General features: G+C 38.9%; 1 protein-coding gene across 6 annotated transcripts in view; it reads right to left on the minus strand.

The window, feature by feature from the left end:
• The window catches only part of SEMA3D (semaphorin 3D), a 147,753-nt gene that overhangs the window by 35,012 nt on the left and 91,922 nt on the right, over positions 1–20,819 (minus strand). For all 6 annotated transcript variants that reach the window (XM_027811917.2, XM_055711199.1, XM_027811918.2 and 3 more), the window contains 4 exons: positions 20,007–20,149; positions 6,145–6,259; positions 5,604–5,673; positions 4,133–4,277 (listed from right to left, as the gene is read on the minus strand). In XM_027811917.2, the coding sequence (XP_027667718.2) occupies positions 4,133–4,277; positions 5,604–5,673; positions 6,145–6,259; positions 20,007–20,149 (473 nt within the window). The remainder of the gene's footprint in view (positions 1–4,132; positions 4,278–5,603; positions 5,674–6,144; positions 6,260–20,006; positions 20,150–20,819) is intronic.

The raw sequence follows: 20,819 nt of genomic DNA on the forward strand, positions 1-20,819 counted from the left end.
AAGTAAGAGGAGGTGGGGGAGGCTTTCTTAGGAAAATAAACCCTTAAAGTGAAACATTTCCCTTAATTAGGCAGCCTCATTTACAGTGGGGAGATCAAAGGAGAGAGGAATTGAAGAAACAAAGAATGCAGCCTATCCCATAAATATCAGGTGAAAGAGGAAGATAAGCCTACAAATAACAAGAGAAACCTGTGCAACCCTCAGTGTTTTATGAACACACTTATTAAAGCAGCAAAACTAACCAGATGGGAGGACAAAGGGAGGCTTTTTGAAAGACAGTGTTCCTCTGTGGCTCAGCCAAGTCCCAATGGGATGGACACCACATCTTGACAGACTGTGTGTATTAGATCAGCAGAAGAAATAAAAGAAGGGGATTCATTGAAGAAAGGGAGAAAAAGTGATATATAGAGAAAAGGGTGGAAAAGATCACAGGAGAAAGTGACAGCTTGTAAGGGAACTTGTTTTTGAAAAAAAAAAATACACAGAGAATTCAGGAGCTCAGGGCCATATTCAGATCTGAATTGGAGAGAGATGAGACATAAAACTCTTCACATGGACAAAAGCAACATGCTGGGCTCTTCCTTCTTGTAGCTAAGAAGTGACTCAGACTGCAGGAATCTTTGCTGGTTCAAAGCCTGATTTTGAACATTTAGCAAATCAGTTAGTAAAATATCTAGAGCTATCAAAACCATTTGGTGCTTCCTTGGATAGTAGTTAAAGGCCTGTGTTCTACAATAGATGAGACTAAGAGTTAATCTGCCTCCTTAAACACTGGCATGCCTCAAAAAATCTGAGCTCATCACATTTACTCACCATCAATGAAATGAGAATGACTCCTGTGTATCCCATCAAAATTTCCAAACAGGTACTATGAGTTGCTCTGATACCGCAATGGTTACAGCTAAATAAACAAGGTAGAAATGGTTTTTTCCTCCTAATTCACTGAAAATCTTGTTAAAATGCCTCTGTGATTGCTGGGAGGGTGTTACGAAAACTCTGTTTCAGAATACAGAAGAGATTTTAAAGAAAGTCCTAGATGTTTTCTTTATCAGTGGGTTGTTTCCTGGGTGAAACCCTAAGAGACTGGAAGAAAACTGGACTCATTATCTGGGGACAACTGCAGATACACAAACCCAATTTTCAAATGGCTAAAGAAGATAGAGCCAAAGCTCCCTCAGTTTTCACATCACTCTTTGTGTCGGGGCTGCCTGCTACAGTTTTTTTCTGTCTCTTCTTCATCTTCCCAGTTGAAATAGATTTGAAGCCTTGCCTCTGTTTAATTCCCATTATTTCTACTTGCTCTTTAATACCATTGGGAGAAAATCAGAGTAAAGGAGCTGTACGTTTTGCAGCATCGGCGGTATGGAGTGCCGGAGATGCCCAACACGTGCTCAGGGGTCTCCCAAGGACGGCAGAGGGCAGGCAGACCCCGCCGCAGCTGCGGGTCCCCGGGCAGGCACGGGCTCGGCATTGCGAAGGCATGATATCATGGTCATGTTGGGAGTTTATCTCCTAAACAAATTGCCACAGGAAGCATTTTGTCAAAATTTCAATATCAAAGTGGTCACAGCCTCTATAACGAACAGCTTTATTTACTTAGGAGATAAAGGCAGCTGAGCAGAAAGTTAAATTAGGGTAAGCAGCCTCCTGCTTCTGTATAAATGCTGAAAGGATGTCGATGCCTCTCGCAAAGCCAAACATCAAAGGAAATGCATTCGCTAGTATAGCCATTTTTAGACTCCACCAGTAACTTAAAATACAAGAAATATAAAATCAGGGCAGTGCTCACTACACTAACTGTAGGCGACACTTCAGTAGAGCTTAAACCTAAAACATGTTTTAGGAACTTAAAGAAGGATACGTTACCCCTCTTTGGTTTTGTCCTGAGCATTCCTGAACCACCTCATAGCTGGCAAGAAATGATGAATTTAATCTTCAGGAGTATTTCAGCATTCACACTGCAGAGTTCTGCAGGGGTGTAGCATGCTGCTTCTTTTCCTTGCCTTTGAGCACTGCATTGGTTTTTCAGATCCCAGTCTAAACCTGTTCATATCCAGAGGTTTGGCATAGCCCATTATAAGATGAGAATATGGCATGAAGCTACTTATTTGGATACCGTATATTAAATGACTGAGCCTGAAGTACGTTGCAGTCCAGCTCACTCAGACAAAAGACAAATAACTATGTAGCAGTACATTCACCTTATCTACATAGCAAATAATACAGGTATCTTTCTTCTGAGAGCTTTCTTCAATAATATCCACTTCTCTTCTCAGTCCTTGGTCAGACAAACTCCTACAGATATCCACTGAGTACGGAGGTCCTAAGGATTTTTATGAGACCATTTTCTCACAGCTGTTATCAGGTGCTTAGAGGAAGTAGCTGGAGAGTTAAGGGGCAGCTTATGGAAAATATCTGTTTATCTTTAAACTTTCCAACTTTTAAAATACTTGCAAGCACGGGTATTCAAATCAGTGATAAAGATCAGTACTGACATGCTTTAGCATGACATGTTTCCTTCCTTGCGAATCCCAGCTCAACCATGTGATGGCTAATACACTCAAAAATGCAATGAGCTTATGACCCGTCTATCTGTGCAGAGTGTTCATCCTTATGGGGCACTCTGAGGTTTTCAAGAGAGTTATTTTAATCTCTTTAGATGCCATGGGACCAGCTATTGTTCTCACTGGCACCATTTTTGTACTTAAAACTAAATGCATCTGCACTTCTTAACCAGTAATGGAGTTGCACATGCTCAAAAAATAAATAAATAAAAATGTAAACTTCTTTTCTGGGGGCACTATATATTCTGTGTGAGAGAGAGATGCGTAAGCCGGCAGTGCCTAAATTGTCTAAATTAGGAGTGTGTTTGCTCTAACAGTGCAGATCCTAGGCAGGCCAAATCGCTCTCTGGAGCTGCCTTAGTCTTTGTAGAGAAAGCTGCCCTCCATGACTCGCCTGCAGTTGAGAGGAGGCAATCATTGCTGGGGGCCTGACCCACTGAAGCCAGGGACCACCCAATGCAGCAGACAGCATGAGCTTGGACCATGCAATTGGGTCCTTTGGAAGGATGGTGAGGAAAACACAGACACGCAAGAAAATGTGTGAAAAGAAGAGCTAAATAAGCTAGATAACATGGCTTGAAGCAAAGGTTACGCCAGTGCTGATGTTAGAGAAATAGCATGGAGACACCCAGGTGGCTTCTAGGCAAGGTACCAGCAGCAGCCAAACCTCAGTAGCACAGTGCTTGGCTGGATTTATGCAGCTGCCTAGTACTAGTTCACTGAATACCTGACGAAGACAACATAAAGCTATCCTGGATAATACCTCTCCTACTGTTAAATCATTGCTCTTTTACATTTTACATACAAAGAGTTGTTCAAAGTTGCAATGTCTTTTTAAAAGTAGATGAATTTTTTGGAAATGCCATTTTCTTCCTCAGTTATAATGTAGGTCCATGCTCTTCCAAATTGAACGCCAAGACAGAAGTAGGGAAAGAATTCTTTATACAGCTCTTCTGAAATTTTCCTCTTTCATTTGGCCCAATTGTTACATCAGAAGTCTAAGAGATTGGGATTTCAAAATGTTTCCACGTATTAAACTTCTTTTTTCTTTCTATTGCTTATCCTTCATCCCATAAAATCTCCAGCAACTCCTTATTTTACTTCAAAACACAACAGATGTACAAACACACAGAATAGAATAAATGACCACATCTCAAGGAACAGGATTTTAACAGACACAAAGATAAAAGAAATACAAGCCTACAAATAAAATACCTCGTCATAACTCAATACTCCATAAAGAAATACCTTTGGCTTTTCCTGAAGTGTTGGTGCCTTAGAGGTGATCCCAACAGACAGAAATTCAGCTGTACAGTAGGAGACCACAACATGAGAGACAACCAGGAAATAGACAGTCTGGACACAATGTTATCTCAGAGACATGGAAAAATGTATATTTATATACCTACAGGATAGGTAGAAGTCTGAGCTGTCAACAGAAGCGTAAGGGTTCAGAGCATAATTTGAAATAACCCGAGTGGAAAATATAAATTACCAATGCAGGGAGGGGTGTGAAGTATGATTCCTCTGGAGTAAAAATAGAAGTATGTAATTAAGAGGACACTTACTGTACCAGGTCTGGGATATGGGATGCGACCTTCATATTGTACCCACCGATGATCCACGCTCTCTTTGTGAGCGTAAGGGCCATTGAAAACCGCTCTGATATCTGCCATGCTGTACACACAAACTGCAGAGCCCTTGAAGACGGAGCTGAAAAAGAAGGATTGATGAGCATACTGTAAACACCTCGTCAGTGCATGCTTCATCCAGTGAATTAACTAATTCCAGAGTCCATTGGGGTTTGGATCAATCCTACACCTGAGAGTTAATATAAGTGGTGGCAATTAACAGACATCTACAGGTCTAATAACTGTGGGTACTTAATGTCAATACAGTTTAAAGCTTTGCTTGGTTGAAACCTGGATTTAGCCTTTGGGACCACTTGATAGACTGCTTTTTTTTTCTAGTGGCTGACAGTTTCCAGCTATCATTAGTTATTTTGATTTGAAACTTCTGCAAATGAAGGACATTCCTTTACATTGTTTTCACATCTGGAAGTCCATATATTAGTGATATTACAGGTGATGTGCCTGAAAATTACAAGTTGCATTGAACAGACAATAAAAAGAGATAGAAATAAACATTTATTTCTTTTTCTATGTCTTTTTCTTTTTTCTTTTTTCTTTTTCTTTTTTTTTACATATTTTTCTAAAGAAAACCCCAGACAGTACAGTTTTCCAAAGAACACCATGCCAGGTTGTTGAGTGGCATGTACTTTAGTTACTTCATACACCATTTCATTCATTGTGCAACATTTCATTCAATCTTGAACATTTTGTGTGGTTATGTATTCTGTGGAGCCACCGTGGTGGCTGCTTCTGAGTTAAGGTGTGCCTTGGCAATTCTTCAACATCTGACTGGTCATTATCTACACTCAATTCAAAGGTTCAGGAGACAACGAAAGCATTATTTATTTCCTTTCTGATATTTCTATATAGAGCACCTCAGTATGGCAGCTGAGAGATCCATTAATTAATTAACCTATCCCCTTGAGATAAGGGTGGGGTTTTCTTCCATCAACTCCTGTCCATGAAAACACTGAATTATCACTTTAGAGCATAGTGTGGTTTGATTCTAAGAAACAGCTGATGTCAAGTTGTTGGTTACAGAATTAATGCTTCGTGGCAGTGATGTGTTTTAAACAGTAACTCTCGGTTGCTCAAAATAGCATGACAAATTTGTAATTCAACTACATAAGGCTGAAATAAACTAGTGTGCTTTTGACTGTTTAAATATTCATTACTTTTTACAATCATTCTCAAAAGTCAGGCACACAAATGTTTAGGGACATAATTTATTATTTCCATTTCTGAAATAATTCTCCTTACTGACTACAGCCCCAATATTGCAAGTTTTAGACAAGCAGTCTCTCACTGCTCACAGGAATCAGGATCTAGTAATAGAAGGGTTTAGTAAAAGGCCTGAGTAAGGTCTTCAGCATTTGTTTCCAGAGGCACACGTGATCTTGATACATACCTTGTTGTAGTGAAGACTCCATACACAAGTGGGTTTCTCTCATCTCTTGTAGAAAGTAAAAATATATCTTCTGCAATGGAGAAAATGTTTGTTTGGTTTTGTTGTCTTTTTTTTTAATTAAATATCCACTGAATGTTTCTGCATTTACTAATTTGGATATTTGTTAATATATAAAAAAACTCTATTTTTGTCTAAAATTTAATTTCTGCCCTGTGATTTTGTGCTGATATTCTGAAGTTTTCCATTTTTATATAGTCCATTCTTTATACAGAATGAAATTTTCACTTTCCAGCTTTTGGAGTGAAAAGTAAACCCACCATATTTCTGATTAGACTAATTCCAGTTATAATCAGGACTTCTGACAAAAGACAGAGGTATTACTAGCACTGTCTGGAAGAAGAGTAAAATCAGAACAAGACAGTGCTTCTACAAACAACAACCAAAAAAAAAAAAACCCAACCAACCAAAAAAACCCACAAAACAACCAAAGAATCAAGCGATATGGAGGTCAAAATAGTCCATTAGAGATAAATCAACTTACGCAGCTCATCAAAATGTGTGTCTGCTCCTTCAGGACCAGGTATTGAACACACAAGCCTGGCTTTCAGAAAAGTAGTCCACTTGTTTATTAGGCTCCTTTGACCTCCCATATCATTCTAATAAAAATAAAATTAAAAGACATAAATATTAAACAAATAAGAAGAGCTGTAACATATGATGGTAGATGGTAGCACAGTATTGGCCGTGCTTCTTCAGTCTGATTCCACGGCCTGATCTTACTACAACAACAAAGTCTTTTTTTCAGGTTGTGGTTTGGTTTTGAGTTTTTTTCAAAAATAGAGTAGGACATCCTTTTTATAAGTAGCTCCAGTAGTCACTTCTCAGCTCAGGGACTGAGCAACTCAAATTTCCTAATTATACCCAAATTGGTTTGCAAAGTTCTCCCACCAGGTCTACAGCTGGAATGCTGTGAAAACATATGTCTCTATAATGTGATTTCTTGTTCCCTGTCATGCTATTTTTTGCTATCAGTTGTTCTTCAAGAATTCTTTACAAACCCAGTAATAATAGAGAACATTATGGATAGATTTCTCAAAAAAGAAAAACTACACTCATAAGCAGATCTTGCAATGTAAATACTGCACTGCTTGCTTTGTGTACGGAGCAGAGATACATGTGTTCCAGGGAAAACCAGTCATATTATTTTAATAATCATTTTAATAATCATTTTTATGGAAATATCAGTCTATCCTCCACAAAAGGAATTTCTTTTTTTTTATTTTTTTTTCATTTTTTTTTACTATGGCTTCCAAGATACGAGCATACTTGCCTAGATTTCCTTTAGTGACTGAAGAAAGAAATAATCTCTAAAAGGTCACTTGAAATTTGAATTATCCTTATGAAAGGTAGGTGTCCTTCTACTGACTTGGATCAGTAGAGGGGTGTGGGGGAAGTAGATCTTAGAAGAAAGTTTTCAATTTTAAGAAGCCAGAGCTAGGAGTTTGCTTAGCTTACCTCCTTCCATTGAGTACATGAAAAAGCTAATGTATAACATTTATCTGTCTCCTTTGGTCCCAAATAACAGATCTGTTTAGGTTCTGCAATGCTATTTCGATCCAAATTATTTGCATACTGAAAACTGTAAGGGCAACGATATCCCAGCAGGAACCAAGAATTCAAACACTTATGAGAAATATTAGCGCCAACAGTAGTCTCCCAGGTTCTGAATTCTATAGGTTCTGAATTAGCCCATAAAGGTGCCTATTTCTTTTCATTTATAAACAGAAGCTTAGGGGATCTGTACTGTAAGTTTAAGCACCACAAATTTGATCATAAATATTCATTGCCTCCTTAGGAGAGATCCCTTTTTTGTTAACCGGCTTTGCAACTTTGAAGGTATAGAACGAGCCAGTAGGAAACACTGGGTGGTGGAAATTATGTGCTGTTTCCATAGATTGTATTTGGCCCTTCAGGGTTGTATCATAAATAGTATAGGCATTCAGAAAGATGGTTTTAAGTCCTGAAATTCATTTCAGAAGGAGTAACACTTCTCTGGTAATGCATTCTTAACTGTTTTCCCTTTTCAAGTACTTGCTACTTTTAAATAGGTTAGCTCAGTTGGAAACGATTCCTGTTAATCTATCGCCTTTGGAACTCTTGCTCTTACAAGAATTGCTACCTATTCTCTCAGTTTCCTGAGATCCTGCCAAGCCTGAAGCTTTGCATCTAGCCAACAGATTTATTATAAAGGTGTCAAAAGTAGCAGCCCAAAGCCAATAGGAAAAAGAAGCTTTGCGTGTGTGTGTTCCGTTCAAAGGCACAGCAGATAAACTTTGCGCTTTAATTAAAATCAAACAATTACAAAGATGCAACAAAGAATCTTAAAAGGCAAGAAGCATTAAGCTTTTCCTTCCCCTGGCAATTGAGATTTGCTAAGCAATTCTTATGTTGCAGGGCTTCCACTTTGATTTCTGGTGGATGCAGTGCAGCATCACAAGAGATGTGCCTGGCTGGGATCGGAAAGTGGGGAGGAAGCAAGATGTGATTGGACTGGAAAGGAAAAATCACCCTTGTCTAGCTTGTGCTCCTGTCATCACAGGCGTTCAGCTTCTGCAAGAGGTGGGAAAATACCTACTTGTGTTTTACCACCCTTAAGTCATGATCCAACATGGGATTTTCACAAATGCTTCTTTTAAATATATCAGGAGTTCCACTGAGTTCCTAAAGAGCAGTGTGAACCATATACTGTGCTCAAAAGAAGCAGTCTTAGCAAGTGCTATGTGCTTTAAGTATAAGATTCCACTGGATTTAAGATGTATCCATATTTCCTCACCCTCAAGCCAGGACATGATGTTAACCATGTTACTTGAATTTAAAAGACATTAGAACAGACATTCACTGGGTGTGCCTTACATAGGCAAAAGTTGCCAATAACACTGCACAGTTTGTAAAGCAGGAAGGGGAATCAGTGGACCAGCCAGCACTCCACCATCTAGAGTCCTTCTGAAGCCAGAGCACAACAAATTTACAGTGCAGAAATGGAGACTGGAAAGACCTTTCACTGATTTAGACAGTTGCACATACAATACACACCGGATCCTCCAACATGCTTCTTCCTGTTGCCATGGCTGAATGAAACAAAATGTACGTTTTATTAGGAGGATGTTTTTGCTTGTTCTTTTTGGGGTGGTGTTATTATTATTATTATTTGTTTGTTTGTTTGATTGATTGATTGATTGTTTATTTATTTATTTATTTACTTATTAGCAGCCATATAGTACTCCTCTATTCTTTATGTCATCTCTGAATAACACAGTGTCTTTGCTTTCCTAATACATACCCAGGATGCACTGACTGAGAAAGTGCAAGAATTTACAAAGACTGTGGTAATTTTATCTACAGGTAGAATTAGCTAAGCTCAGCCCAAGGAGGTTCAAAAACTGTTCATAGCAGAGACAGATCTTTACTTCTGGACTCTCAAGTAGTAGTTATCTTATTAAGCTCTGGAAATCTCAATTTTTTGGAAGAAAATGCACCTATTCCTTCCTAACACCATGTTTTGGTGCATATCAGGTCAGTCTTTGACACGTCGTGAGGCTTCAGGTGCTGGTAAGCATGTGATTACTCTCCTTCAGACCATGTTGGCACAAACTCATTAGCTTTGCATCACAGATGCCTACTCTGCCACAGACTCCTTGAATGGACCAGCATTGTTCACAATTATTGGCTGGGCAATAATTGTTGGGGGGCCAAAAATGAGTGGGCCAAAATCTTTTTGGGGCTGAGTTGCTACAGAAGGAAGACAGTCTCTTCTCTGGAAAAGATTATTTAATAATACGTCTGCAATGAGTCACCGATGTGCTCAGATGCTGTGAGCTGGATTTAGAGCATGACATTAACAGAATAAGATGTACAGGGTGGGTAGTCAGTGGGATAGAAAAAACAGATGGAAAAGAGAATATCACCAAAGCAAAGGCTAGCCAATGCATAGGTGAACAGAAATAAGGATTCAACACAAAGCTGGAGAATCCCAAGACTAGTGGACTGATTTACACCAAGCAAGGATTTGCCTCAACCCTACTGGAAGCGTGTGGTAAGCTGGATGTACTGAAATGATTTTGGACAGGAGAGACTGTTACTGAAGACAAAGAACGCTAAATATTTCAGGGAGATGAGACAAGAAGACAAGATAAATCTAAGCAGTGAGAGAAGGGGAAGGTAGCGTGAGCAAGCCTTTCATTCCAAAAATACAGCTAATCTACTTGTAACAGATGAGCAGCTATGAGTATTTGAAATCTTATCTCCCAAAATATCACTTCTAAGCACACTGGATTAACAGTGTTTACTATAAACTTCATTGCAGCATAGATGAAGGCACTCAGGACTGCACATTTCTTTTTGAATGTAAATAAAGGTTTTAGTTAGCACTTACTGCTTCGTAATCTCCCAAACTGTAACAGATACCAATGCTTCCGCCTGAAATACCTTCTTTTTAACAGAAAGAAGCGCCTGTAAAATCTTGGTTACTTGTGTTTGCCTGAGTTAGGGATTTAGGTAATTGCCAGCTAGAAGGTGGGCAGTTCAATCTGTCACCTGTTGAGGAAATGTTACCATTAAATATCACACAGATTTAAACACAGAAAATGTTTAATGTGGAAATAGTTAAGAATTCAGATATCTGGTGTACCACTTCAATGAGCAAAGGTAAGTGTATGGCATTCTGAAGTCCAAGAAGAACGCTGTTCAAATGCTACAATGTAAAATTTGTGAAGTAAATGAAGGTCATATCATAATCTTTCTTGGGAGACTTCCACAGAAATCTCAGTTTTCTGATCTGAAATTTACATATAACTGACCAAAAAAGCAAGTTTTTCAATCACTCTAGTTAAAAATAAGTTTATCATGGAAACAAAAACCATCAGAAAAAATACTGCTTTATGAACAAGTGATTTAAAAATCAGCTTATATTAAAGACTTTCTGTCTATTATCTGTTCTATTGCATTTTATATATAACTGTAGCTTCATGAAAATGCACAAATGTTTGTCTTGGAACCCAGCAGGCAGGAAAACAGATGGCAACAAAGCTAAAGAACATCTGCATCTTTGGGGTTTAAAATCTTTTATTTGTTTGTAAGTAACAGTGACAAATTGAACATTAGGACAAAAAGTGTGATTTTTCTGAAAATCAACCAACATCAAAGATGTCAAGCACTGTGATTCATAAAACTTTAAAGACAGTAATTATCCTGAACAGCCTCTTAAGGAAAAAAAAAAGAAAGAAAAAAAAAGAGAAGAGACAATGAGTGGAATTTCTAGAAGCAGGTTATTAATTACAGCCAGTGGCAAGATGTGCAAAAAGACCATCCAAAGGGAATTCCTGGCCTGAATAATAGGAAATGCTAGAGAACAGAGGGAAAAAGTGCTGAAACTGCAAAAGACCCTGGAGCCCTTCTCTTGTGTGAAGCTTAGCTAGTACAAAGCCATCAGAAACAAATGGCATCTCCTGCAGCAAAGACTTACATTATGGAAAAAACCCACCCTTCTAGCAGACTTTATAAATGGAGAAACAGCCAACAATATTCTCTGTACTTCTGCCTTCAAATTCATAGTTCTTTTTTATTTGTTTCATTTTACTTTGCATTTTCTGGCTCTACTGAACTCTGTTAGGTATTGACCTAACAGGGGAAAGTAAGATTTCCTCCTTCAGGAACTCAGGTTCAAAATTTCTTGTCGAAATCATATTGATGTGAGATGAAAGATTCCTCCCATGATTTTGGCAAGCTGTGGGTCAGAGCCAAAACCATCAAGCAACACATGAAGTGTGACTTGAGAAAGAATAAAAATACATTTGCAATATAAACAAAAGAAAGGAGGCACATATGATTTTAGATGTTTGACTGCTCTACTATGACTACTCAGAGTAAACTTGGGAAAGTCAGTTCACCCTGTGTCTGCTGTCCCCATCTGATAACAAGAGTGATGACTCTGTGTAGTAATTCTGCTGTTTCTATGAGGCTACAGAATCTTTCATGGGGAAAGCTTCTCATTATAGGATTGAATATTTCTTCATATAAGATAGCACCGACCTCTCTGGGCACTGCAGTTATCGCCAACATGTAAAACTTCACCTGCCTGAACCAAGATGAGTTATTGAGAGGAACAGCATCATATACTACATGCTTACCCACAGCGATGTCCCTTATCAAGTCTAGCCTGGCAGAACAGTGCAATTCTTCAGCCTGCAGACTGTGCCTTGCAAGGTGTCTACCACTGGGGTGGCTTTTGCACCTAATTAGACAGCAGAGCTAAAGGTGCAAACACCCACAGACCCCTGATAGGAACTGTGCGGTTGCACATCACCTCAACAAGAAAGCTTGGAATAAACTCAGCCCTCCTTGATTGCCACAGTGATGCATCAGCCTGGTATCTCTACAGCTCTCCTCAGACCATCAGGGTGCAGTCTACGTGCTCTTTGCCTCCTCCAAAAGGATAATCAGAAGTTCCTCTAGATTTGTGTGGCTTGAACATCAAGCTTTCTCCTATTTTCAGAGAATCCTTCTCCAATCATTTTTCACATCTTTCTTGAGACCCCAATACCATCACAACTTGAGACAGAAAACTCATGGTCTGGAGTACAGACATGCAAAACCCTGGACTACTCTTTGGTCCCTGGGACTTGCCATTTCTGAACACCTTTCTCAAATCATCGTCCGTCACAGTCCAGAACCGAATGCACAGCTTGTCCTGGCTCCCTGCTTATTTTCCCCATCCTGAGACAGTGCCATTGTGTCAGGCACTACGACTAAAGGGTCCTCATTGTTGGTGTGGTATATTTACTGATCTCACCACCTGTCACTGCTCTGTACCGGCTGGCTTCATTCCCTTAGCGTAAACCACACTGCTTGTTGCAAAAGGCATGACATGGTCTCTCCTACAGATTAAGATTATGGGCTGTAGATCATATCATTCATCAAGCTCTGTGCACGTCTAAAGCTGATTGCATAACCATGGCCAAATATAGATGCCAAAACCAAAATCAACAGAAAAGCTAAACATTTGTCTCAGGCTGTGTCCATGCCTATCTAGCCAGCAAGATTCAGCAAGACGGGCACACATATCTATAGTCATCAGCATGCAGCAGTGCTGCAGCTAGTGTCCAGCCTGCTTTTGGCTTCCTCAGCCGAAATGAGCAAGTGCCCAGCAGGACCAAACCAGGGAAGCTTTTGGCATGAAACCAGAATGAAGCTCAAGTAGCTGAATATATGGCAAGATGACCCAGTGTTGTTTGAAAGCTGACATGAGACCTATGGGTACAGCTGCTGCTCTGGGCATTCACAGATTTCTAGGCATGAAGACAATGGGAAAAAGGGTCTTTATTGTGACTGTAGCAAAAACTACAGGACTGCAGACCACATCCACTGTGGAAAAGCCCTGGTCTGAACTTTAAGTGAGAGAAACAGTGTCTTAGCTTTGAGTTCCTGCTCCTTAAGCAGTTTTGTTGTTATTTCATTCAGAATGGCAATGTACTCATATTAAACGCACGTAACTGTTTGGTTCACTAATGAAAATGTTGATTTTTACTTCGGAAAGTATTTAAACATCAGACCCAGAGGTTTCTATTGAATTATCTTTGGATGGGATCCGAATTGGAAAATATGATAACACAACAAAGAAAAATCCTGGACTGTTAGTAAGCATACCTTGCAAAAAAAACCCACCAAAAGCCAGAAACTAACAAGCTCAGGTAAAGACAGGGATATGACAACAGCAAGTTTGAACATGATTTGGAACAAATGAAATAATAAAATTAAGCACCGTTTTACCACAAGGCCATTCAGCAATCCTGCTCAGATTACCTCCAACAGGTTTGCTAGTGTTAAGAACATTCCCCAAAACTGTTCAAAGCCTACCACAAAGCAGATGTAGTCTACTGTATCCATCTTAGGATGTTCAACTTCAATGGAAATTTGAAGTCAGCAAAGGGTGATGGCTGAACTAATGAAATATGTAAGGGAATTATCAGGGAAATCTACCTTAAATTTTGGGTATAACTTTTTCATGGTTTATTCCAGTGTGTGACTTGCCATTACCTGTCTCTCACCTAAACTTTCATATATATTTAATATAAATTATATGATATAAATATATTAAAAGGATATGAAAAGACAGGAGGAAGAAAAAAAAAAGAACAAAACCTTCATGTTATGAAATGTACCAATCTTGATCACAAAACTACAGGCAATTCAAGTGACTAGGTGGATCATGCAATTAATGTCACGAAGGAGTCAGCATTTATATGGTTTGAAAGTATTGAGACAATTGTGAAAGTGAAGCAGTGTGGGATATGGCACTGGGATAGGATGGTTTATTTCTGAACAAACAGGTCTGAATTTACCATTTCCCATCTTAAATAAGAATCCTTTGAATTTCACGTTCTAGTGACTCCAGCAGGGCAAACCTCCCTTTATAATCAGTGGAAAATATGTCCTTCAAAGAGTGATTTGAGTTGAAGATGGAAGGAATCTTCCTCTAAAAAACAGTCATTTGCCTTTACTGACTGAAGTGAATCAGTGATAATTGCTTTCCTCGCTTGGGTACATAAAAGTGCCTGAAGTCACTAGCGTGGGGCAGTGTGCCCACAGTATTGACAACCACAGGTTGAGAGCTGGAAAAGCATGAGACCAAAACACAAAGGTAGGTCAACATCTGAAGGAGTCCTTTAGAAATTCACATCCTGAAATGTCTACATTTACAACTATGTACTCAACCAACAGCAGCAAAGCCTGAACTGTAAACCGTGGCACATTTTCATATTAAATGTACTGGTAGAAACAAAATGCAGGAAGGTAATTTTACCACATCAGAAAATTTTCAAAATCATAAAGTCATTATTTGCTACTCTTATAGATATTTGAACATCTGATTCAAAGCACTCTGAAGTCAGGACTTTGGATTAGGCACAGGAACTCAGCTCGAACTAACTCTGAAGGCTTGCCACTTCCAAACCAGTTGGTCACTGACAGTGTCTTCTGCAATGAGTATCTGGAAACCAGGATGATTTCCAGAGTTTGCTTCAGAGGTTGTGCAGCTGCATTTCCGTAATCCAGTTTTTAAAGCTCTATCTTGACACTGCAATTTCTTTTTCATTTTCCCTGAGGCTCAGTAAAATTCAGTCACACCTCTTTATATATAAGCATAACTTACATATTTTTGCTTCATCTGCAAATCATGATTTTTCCCCTCAAAAACCCCACCAATTACATAGCTGAAACACACCCATGAGGGACAAAAATATACAAAACTTCCTATGCTTACACCTGTATCCTTGCCAATACAGAAAGCTGGACCAAAAGACCTGACAAAGCCTGATGTTATATCTCTTAATTCATCACAGTTAGAAGCTTATACTATATGGAACTAGCCTGTCTCCCACACATCGAACCTTAAAATTAAGTCATCTTGATGAGAATCTGCTTTTCTACATATTTTGAAAACTTTCAAATTGCATATAATATCCAAATTTGGAAGTCCAAGAGGAGCTGGCTGCTGAAAGACCCATTGCTGTGAAGATGCTCAATGGGCAAATAAGGGTCAAGGTTTTTCTAGACATATTCAAAGTGGTTTTAATCACTAAGAAATTTAAAAAAAAAAAAGAAAAAGAAAAAAAAGCCAACAAAAAATATGATCCATGGCTAGTATTATGGCTAGGCAATATTACGGTGACAAAGAAAGCATGTAAGCATGTAATACGCGGTAACTTAAATCTCATCTGGAATGACTTGCCTCCAGAACTGGAAGCAGGAGAGTTGCACGAGCATGGCTCTAAGCCCAGACTAATTAGCCTTCCTGAGAACATGTTAACATGGCTATTTTGCTTCCGGGACCCAAGCTAATAGGGCTGAACGGTAAAGGATTATGCTGTGCGGACAACTCAAATGGTTTTGGAGATAGATCAATTATCTACACAGTGATGCATTACACAATATAGAAATACAAAGAATGTTAATGACCCAGTTATTCCTAGTCACAGTAAAGGCATGGCTAGACTATTTCCAGGAGAAGAAAAACACCTTCTAAATTTTACACACAAGCAGCCCCCATGGCAGAGCCCAGCAGAGAGCCTGGGCTTGGAGTTACAGAGGAATAGCTCCCTCCCGCCATTCCGGGAATACAAATTGCCTTAAAGCACCAGACGGGAGGCAAGGTCGTAGCCTTGAACTCTGCTCATGTTCATGGCTCTGAAAATAAATCACATTACCCAAAGGTGGAATGCAGGGTGTGTCCTAGGCTCTTGACTCAGGAGCTCTTAAAATGATTACATTCCAGTCTGTTTAGAAAGTACAGTTTAACCAGGAGGGCTGTGCCTAATTGCTATACTCTTGTCCCCAGGTACAGTGTGGTATATGTGAGGGTGGAATGGCATGCCAGTAAAAAAAAAAAAAAAAAAAAAAAAAAAAAATACAAAGAGCTCACTTGTTCCCACTAGAACAAAGGCCACTTCTGGATATTGAACACTTTGGGAAATAGGGGAAAGCATCAGGGGCCGAAGTCTGATTTCTTGCCAGTTGAGGTCTTGGAAATCAGTCTCTAAGACTGCATGCCGTAACTTTTGCAATACATCACTGAAACTGTTAAAGAGAAGCTTGTAACACAGCGAATGCAAACCATTGTAATAACAAACAGGATTTTCCTACTGCAGCAGAGAAACTACTGCTTTTGGCTAATGTCCACTCCATTCCAACAGAATGAGGTTGTAACTATGAAAAAATGTGTTTCTATATAGAAAACAAACAAACAAAAATCCCAACAACCTTCCTCCCTCTCCCAAACCTTTCTGTGGTCTCCTTTAGGTTAGGATTTTCATTTCTCACTTTATGTGAGTGGGGAAAATGGAGAAAACTAGGTCTTTCCTGGGGCTATATTTGTGCTTATGTGATGTTGTCCTTAAACAGATTTACAATTATGTCATCATTTAGTGCTGGATATGTATACAAAAATGTGGCTGGCTTGTTAGTTGACTGCAGACGGCACAGTGGATGGATGCTGCAAATTTTTTTATTTTTGTATTTTTTTCCAAACTCTGGCTCTGTGTAACGACTGTTGTGTCTGTAGCCGATGTAAACTGGTTCAGCAGTGTGGGCTTGAAGACAATGTAACAGCTTATGCCTGTGTTTCTAGATATAGAAATACATGGGTTCATGCTCTTAAGAAATTATAGTTTGTATGATCATTTAATATACATATGTGTATCTGTATGTGTTCTAGAAAATGAATAAACATTGCTGGGTAGTCTTTAATAGTATTTTTTTCTTTTTACTTATGACCTTACTTGAAAAGAAAGAGAATAACCCAACAAATTACACTTCAGGAACATACCATAAGTGGTATCAGGTATTACAGACAGGCCAATGGTACTTCTTCTGCCTCCCTCAAACCAAAAATAGGAAATGCCTTTTGCCATGATAAATTATACAACTGGTTCTGAAAGTGACTGTTGAAAGCACTTCCTCCCAATTCATACTGATATCCCCCAGTGACATACAGAACACAGATGACGTACATCTGAATCAGTGCTCTTTAGTGTGGCAGGGGCTGCGTTATGGCAGCACAGGCTGCAAGACGGTAAGTACGGTCTTATGAACAGGACAAGTGACAGCTGTTTGACTCTGGGCAAAGAGCTGCCAGCAGGAGCATTGTAATCTTCTGGGTCTGAAAGTAGCTGGGAAAAGGGAATGCTTTCCACAGAAGATTTTCCCTAAGGGGAAGGATCACTGAGAGACCATATTGTTGAGCCATTGAAAATTAGCCAAAGAACAGGCTGCATTGACTAACCTCCTTATTATAAACAAAGCCTATTCTAACTTCAGCATGTGTCTCTGGCATTAATGTACAGGAGCCCTAAGGCATAGTGAGGTAGAGAGCAACTGAGTTCTAGCAGAACAAAACTGGGTTTACACCAAGCAAATCATTTCAAAAGTTGCTGGTTTCCTCCCATCTGCTGTCACTCTCTGCTTGCTAGGGAAAGAAGGCAAAGGCTTAACTTCCCGCAGTACAGGTCACCTTAATGAGACAGTGCAAGTAGAAATTGTTATGTTATCAACCATTCCAACCAAAGACACTGATCTCATATCAGTGAGAATTAAGTATAGCAGATGTTTCATGTCAGAGCACAGATCCAGAGGATCTTAGTCCATAAACAGGAGCCTGTTTGCATATTTTATTTATATTAAGTACACATAATAATTCTATTTTCTTTATAATAATTTGCATTACAATTTTTTTTATTTGCAAGTAATTAAGACAAATCTACAAAAGATCAGGAGCCTGAATGTTCAAGAGAATTCTGTATCCATTGGGAAGTGCTCAGTAAATAAAGACAATAGTGTAAAACTAACAATAATCATCACCTTACTTATCAGTTTCCATTGTTTTGTTTTGACTATTAAAAATAAAATTCAAGACATTTTTTTCCTGTTAACATGATTACTCTACAAATTCAGTAATTCAGTCTCATTTGAGGTACAGTTACGCATGGTCATCAGAATTTCCTTGCAATATATTTGCTTTTATTACGATATCTTATCTCCTTTTTCCTCTAGGTAAAGGATGCTTGAGATCTGTAGCTAATATATCTTAGTTTACTATAATCTCTTATGTGCCTGGGCTTGAAAATGTTGTCTACCAATTTCTCCTAATGCATTAAGTGCTTTCTCATAATCAGCAAATGCCATGTCTAGCAGCAAATCATATATGTTTGCATTTCCACTCTGCCATTAATCACCCTGCTGTGTAATACCCAACTAAAGATTACCCATTCTTTCGTCTGGCTAAAAACCTGATTTATGAATGAGTTTTTTTGTATTCTTAACATGTTAGGTCAAGGACAGAAGTGTGAAATGGCTGTGGTCACTGAGATCTCAACTGGAGTTATAAGTTTGCTGTACAGCAGGGCAGTTGTAGATTTATATACTCATACATGTGCCCACTGTTTTTCAGTGTGTGTCCATTAGCTGAATGGGTGCTCTTCTCCTAGACACTTCTTACTGCCAATCACAAGCTCTTTTGGTTGTTTAATAATTTTCAAGCTTCTTAAGAAAATAATTCCACAACCATCAGAATCACTTTGCTCAGAAAATGCAAGTAAATGAAAGCTGCTGAATCCATTATCACAGAAACATACTTGTGTGATTGTTGTGATGGTGTTGCTGATAGCTACTTCAGCATGAGACACACAATGCTCAAAGCTTATATTTCCTAATATGAAGGCAGCTTTAAAATCCCATTTTCCTGACTTTTACCACTGATTCCTGGGTACGTGGATTCACTGAGGACCTGACGACAGGACAGGAGCACTTGTACTGACTGCTTCTGCTCCTACGGTATCACGGAACAAAAGAGTGGATAGAGAGTATGCCTGACACGGGTGTCAATGGACTCTTCTGCTGTAGTGGGAAGGAAGACCACAGCCAAACCAGAGTTAAACAGCAAACCCTACACTGACTGCTGTCTTCATGTACCGGTATTGGTTTATTTTCTCATTACCATTTGAAGAGGCTTCTGCCCTTGACAGAGATGCTTCTTCAAAAAGAGTACAGCTCATGAAAATCTGAGTCCGCATTATGAATACCAACAGGAGCAGAAATCTTTCATAAGAGGAAAAACCAAGCATATTGAAAGAGAAAGTGAAGGGAGTAATCATTTAAAGGAAGTCAGGAAACAACAAAATGAAACTTTTTACACTGCAGCAGACCCAGGGCCTGGTTCTCCTGGTCAACAGGTCAAGGACTGCATCTCTTCCCAGGGGAGGAAACCTCTGGGCAGATGTGGGTGTAGCTCAGAAACTATATACATTTTTAGCCTCCTCCTCACCCCAACTGATTATCAGGAATGTGCAGAAACAAATGACTGACCCCGGCTCTCAGCAATGCCCAGGAATGATGTGCTGAGCGAGGCTGAAGGGATGGGTTTGTATATCCCCTCCATTCAGTGGGCACTTTCAACAAAAACTCTAATACCTTGCCATTGTGTGCACTTCGATAAATAAATCCTTGCTGAAAGCTTATGAAATAAAGCAGGTCACTTGCATATCTGAAGGTCAGTGCATTATCGTTTAGACACAGGAGTATAATTTATAGGCATAATAGCTTTTAAAAAAAGAGGTACACAGTCAATATCAGGTCTGTTTTCCAGCCAAACAAATTTCAGAGTGCATCAGCACTCTACATTCAGAAAAATTAGTGTGGTGGCTCATTAGGTAACAACACTATTTCCTTCTCATCTGAAGGGGAAAACAGATTTCCCACAGAAACAAACCAAACAGGTGGGGTTTTTTTTCCTTTAAATAAAATAAAATAAAATAAAATAAAATAAAATAAAATAAAATAAAAACATAGAGTCCTTACCTTACAAACTCTCCCAACTCGGGAAAGGATTGTCTTGTCAGATGTGCCACTATCTTGTGATATTTCTCGGAAAAAGAAGTAGATTTTGTCATCATCTGGGTTATAGGTGTCCGGGATGGGAAAAGTTCCAATGAATTTCGCTCCTAGAAGATCCCAAAAAAAGTTTAAAAAATGTGAAGTCTTAATACTTACTACTAAATTTCTGCTTTATTATGTGCTTTTTAATGTTGCATCTTCCAGGGAAATAAAAATATCACTATTTATACATGTAATGGCGAGTTTCTTACTAACTTACTAGTGAAAACCACCATAGATCCTGAAGTATTTACTCTTAGCGTGATGGTTTTGTGTATATATCTTACTACCACTTGCATAAATGTGCAGCACTGGCTATCATTCTCTGTGTGAAAATAGAAGTCGTCTCAGTCCAAAATATTGCCTACAAAAACCTTCCTTACTGCTCTTGCCACCAATATCAAGCTAAGCAGATTTTCTGAAACCACACGGTAGAATTTATATCAATGTAATTATATATTGCAGCAGTCATGGCTACAGAAATACACTACTGTTTTCTAGAGACAGCTTACAAAAGAATGGAAGAACCTTTATTGATCCATGCGATTAAAATTCAATATAAATGACAGCTTTCCTAAGTTAAAAATTTCCTACACATCTGTGCTATAACGATCTTACTGCCTTTATCTACCAAATCCAATACAGTGCTGTCCTGGGATTCCTATGTTAGCACACCAAATTCCACAACTGACTAATCGGTCTTAAGGACACAGTTCCTTGTTGAACATGAAAACAGTT

Source organism: Falco cherrug, chromosome 5, assembly GCF_023634085.1.
Source record: "Falco cherrug isolate bFalChe1 chromosome 5, bFalChe1.pri, whole genome shotgun sequence".
NCBI classification, from domain to species: domain Eukaryota; kingdom Metazoa; phylum Chordata; class Aves; order Falconiformes; family Falconidae; genus Falco; species Falco cherrug.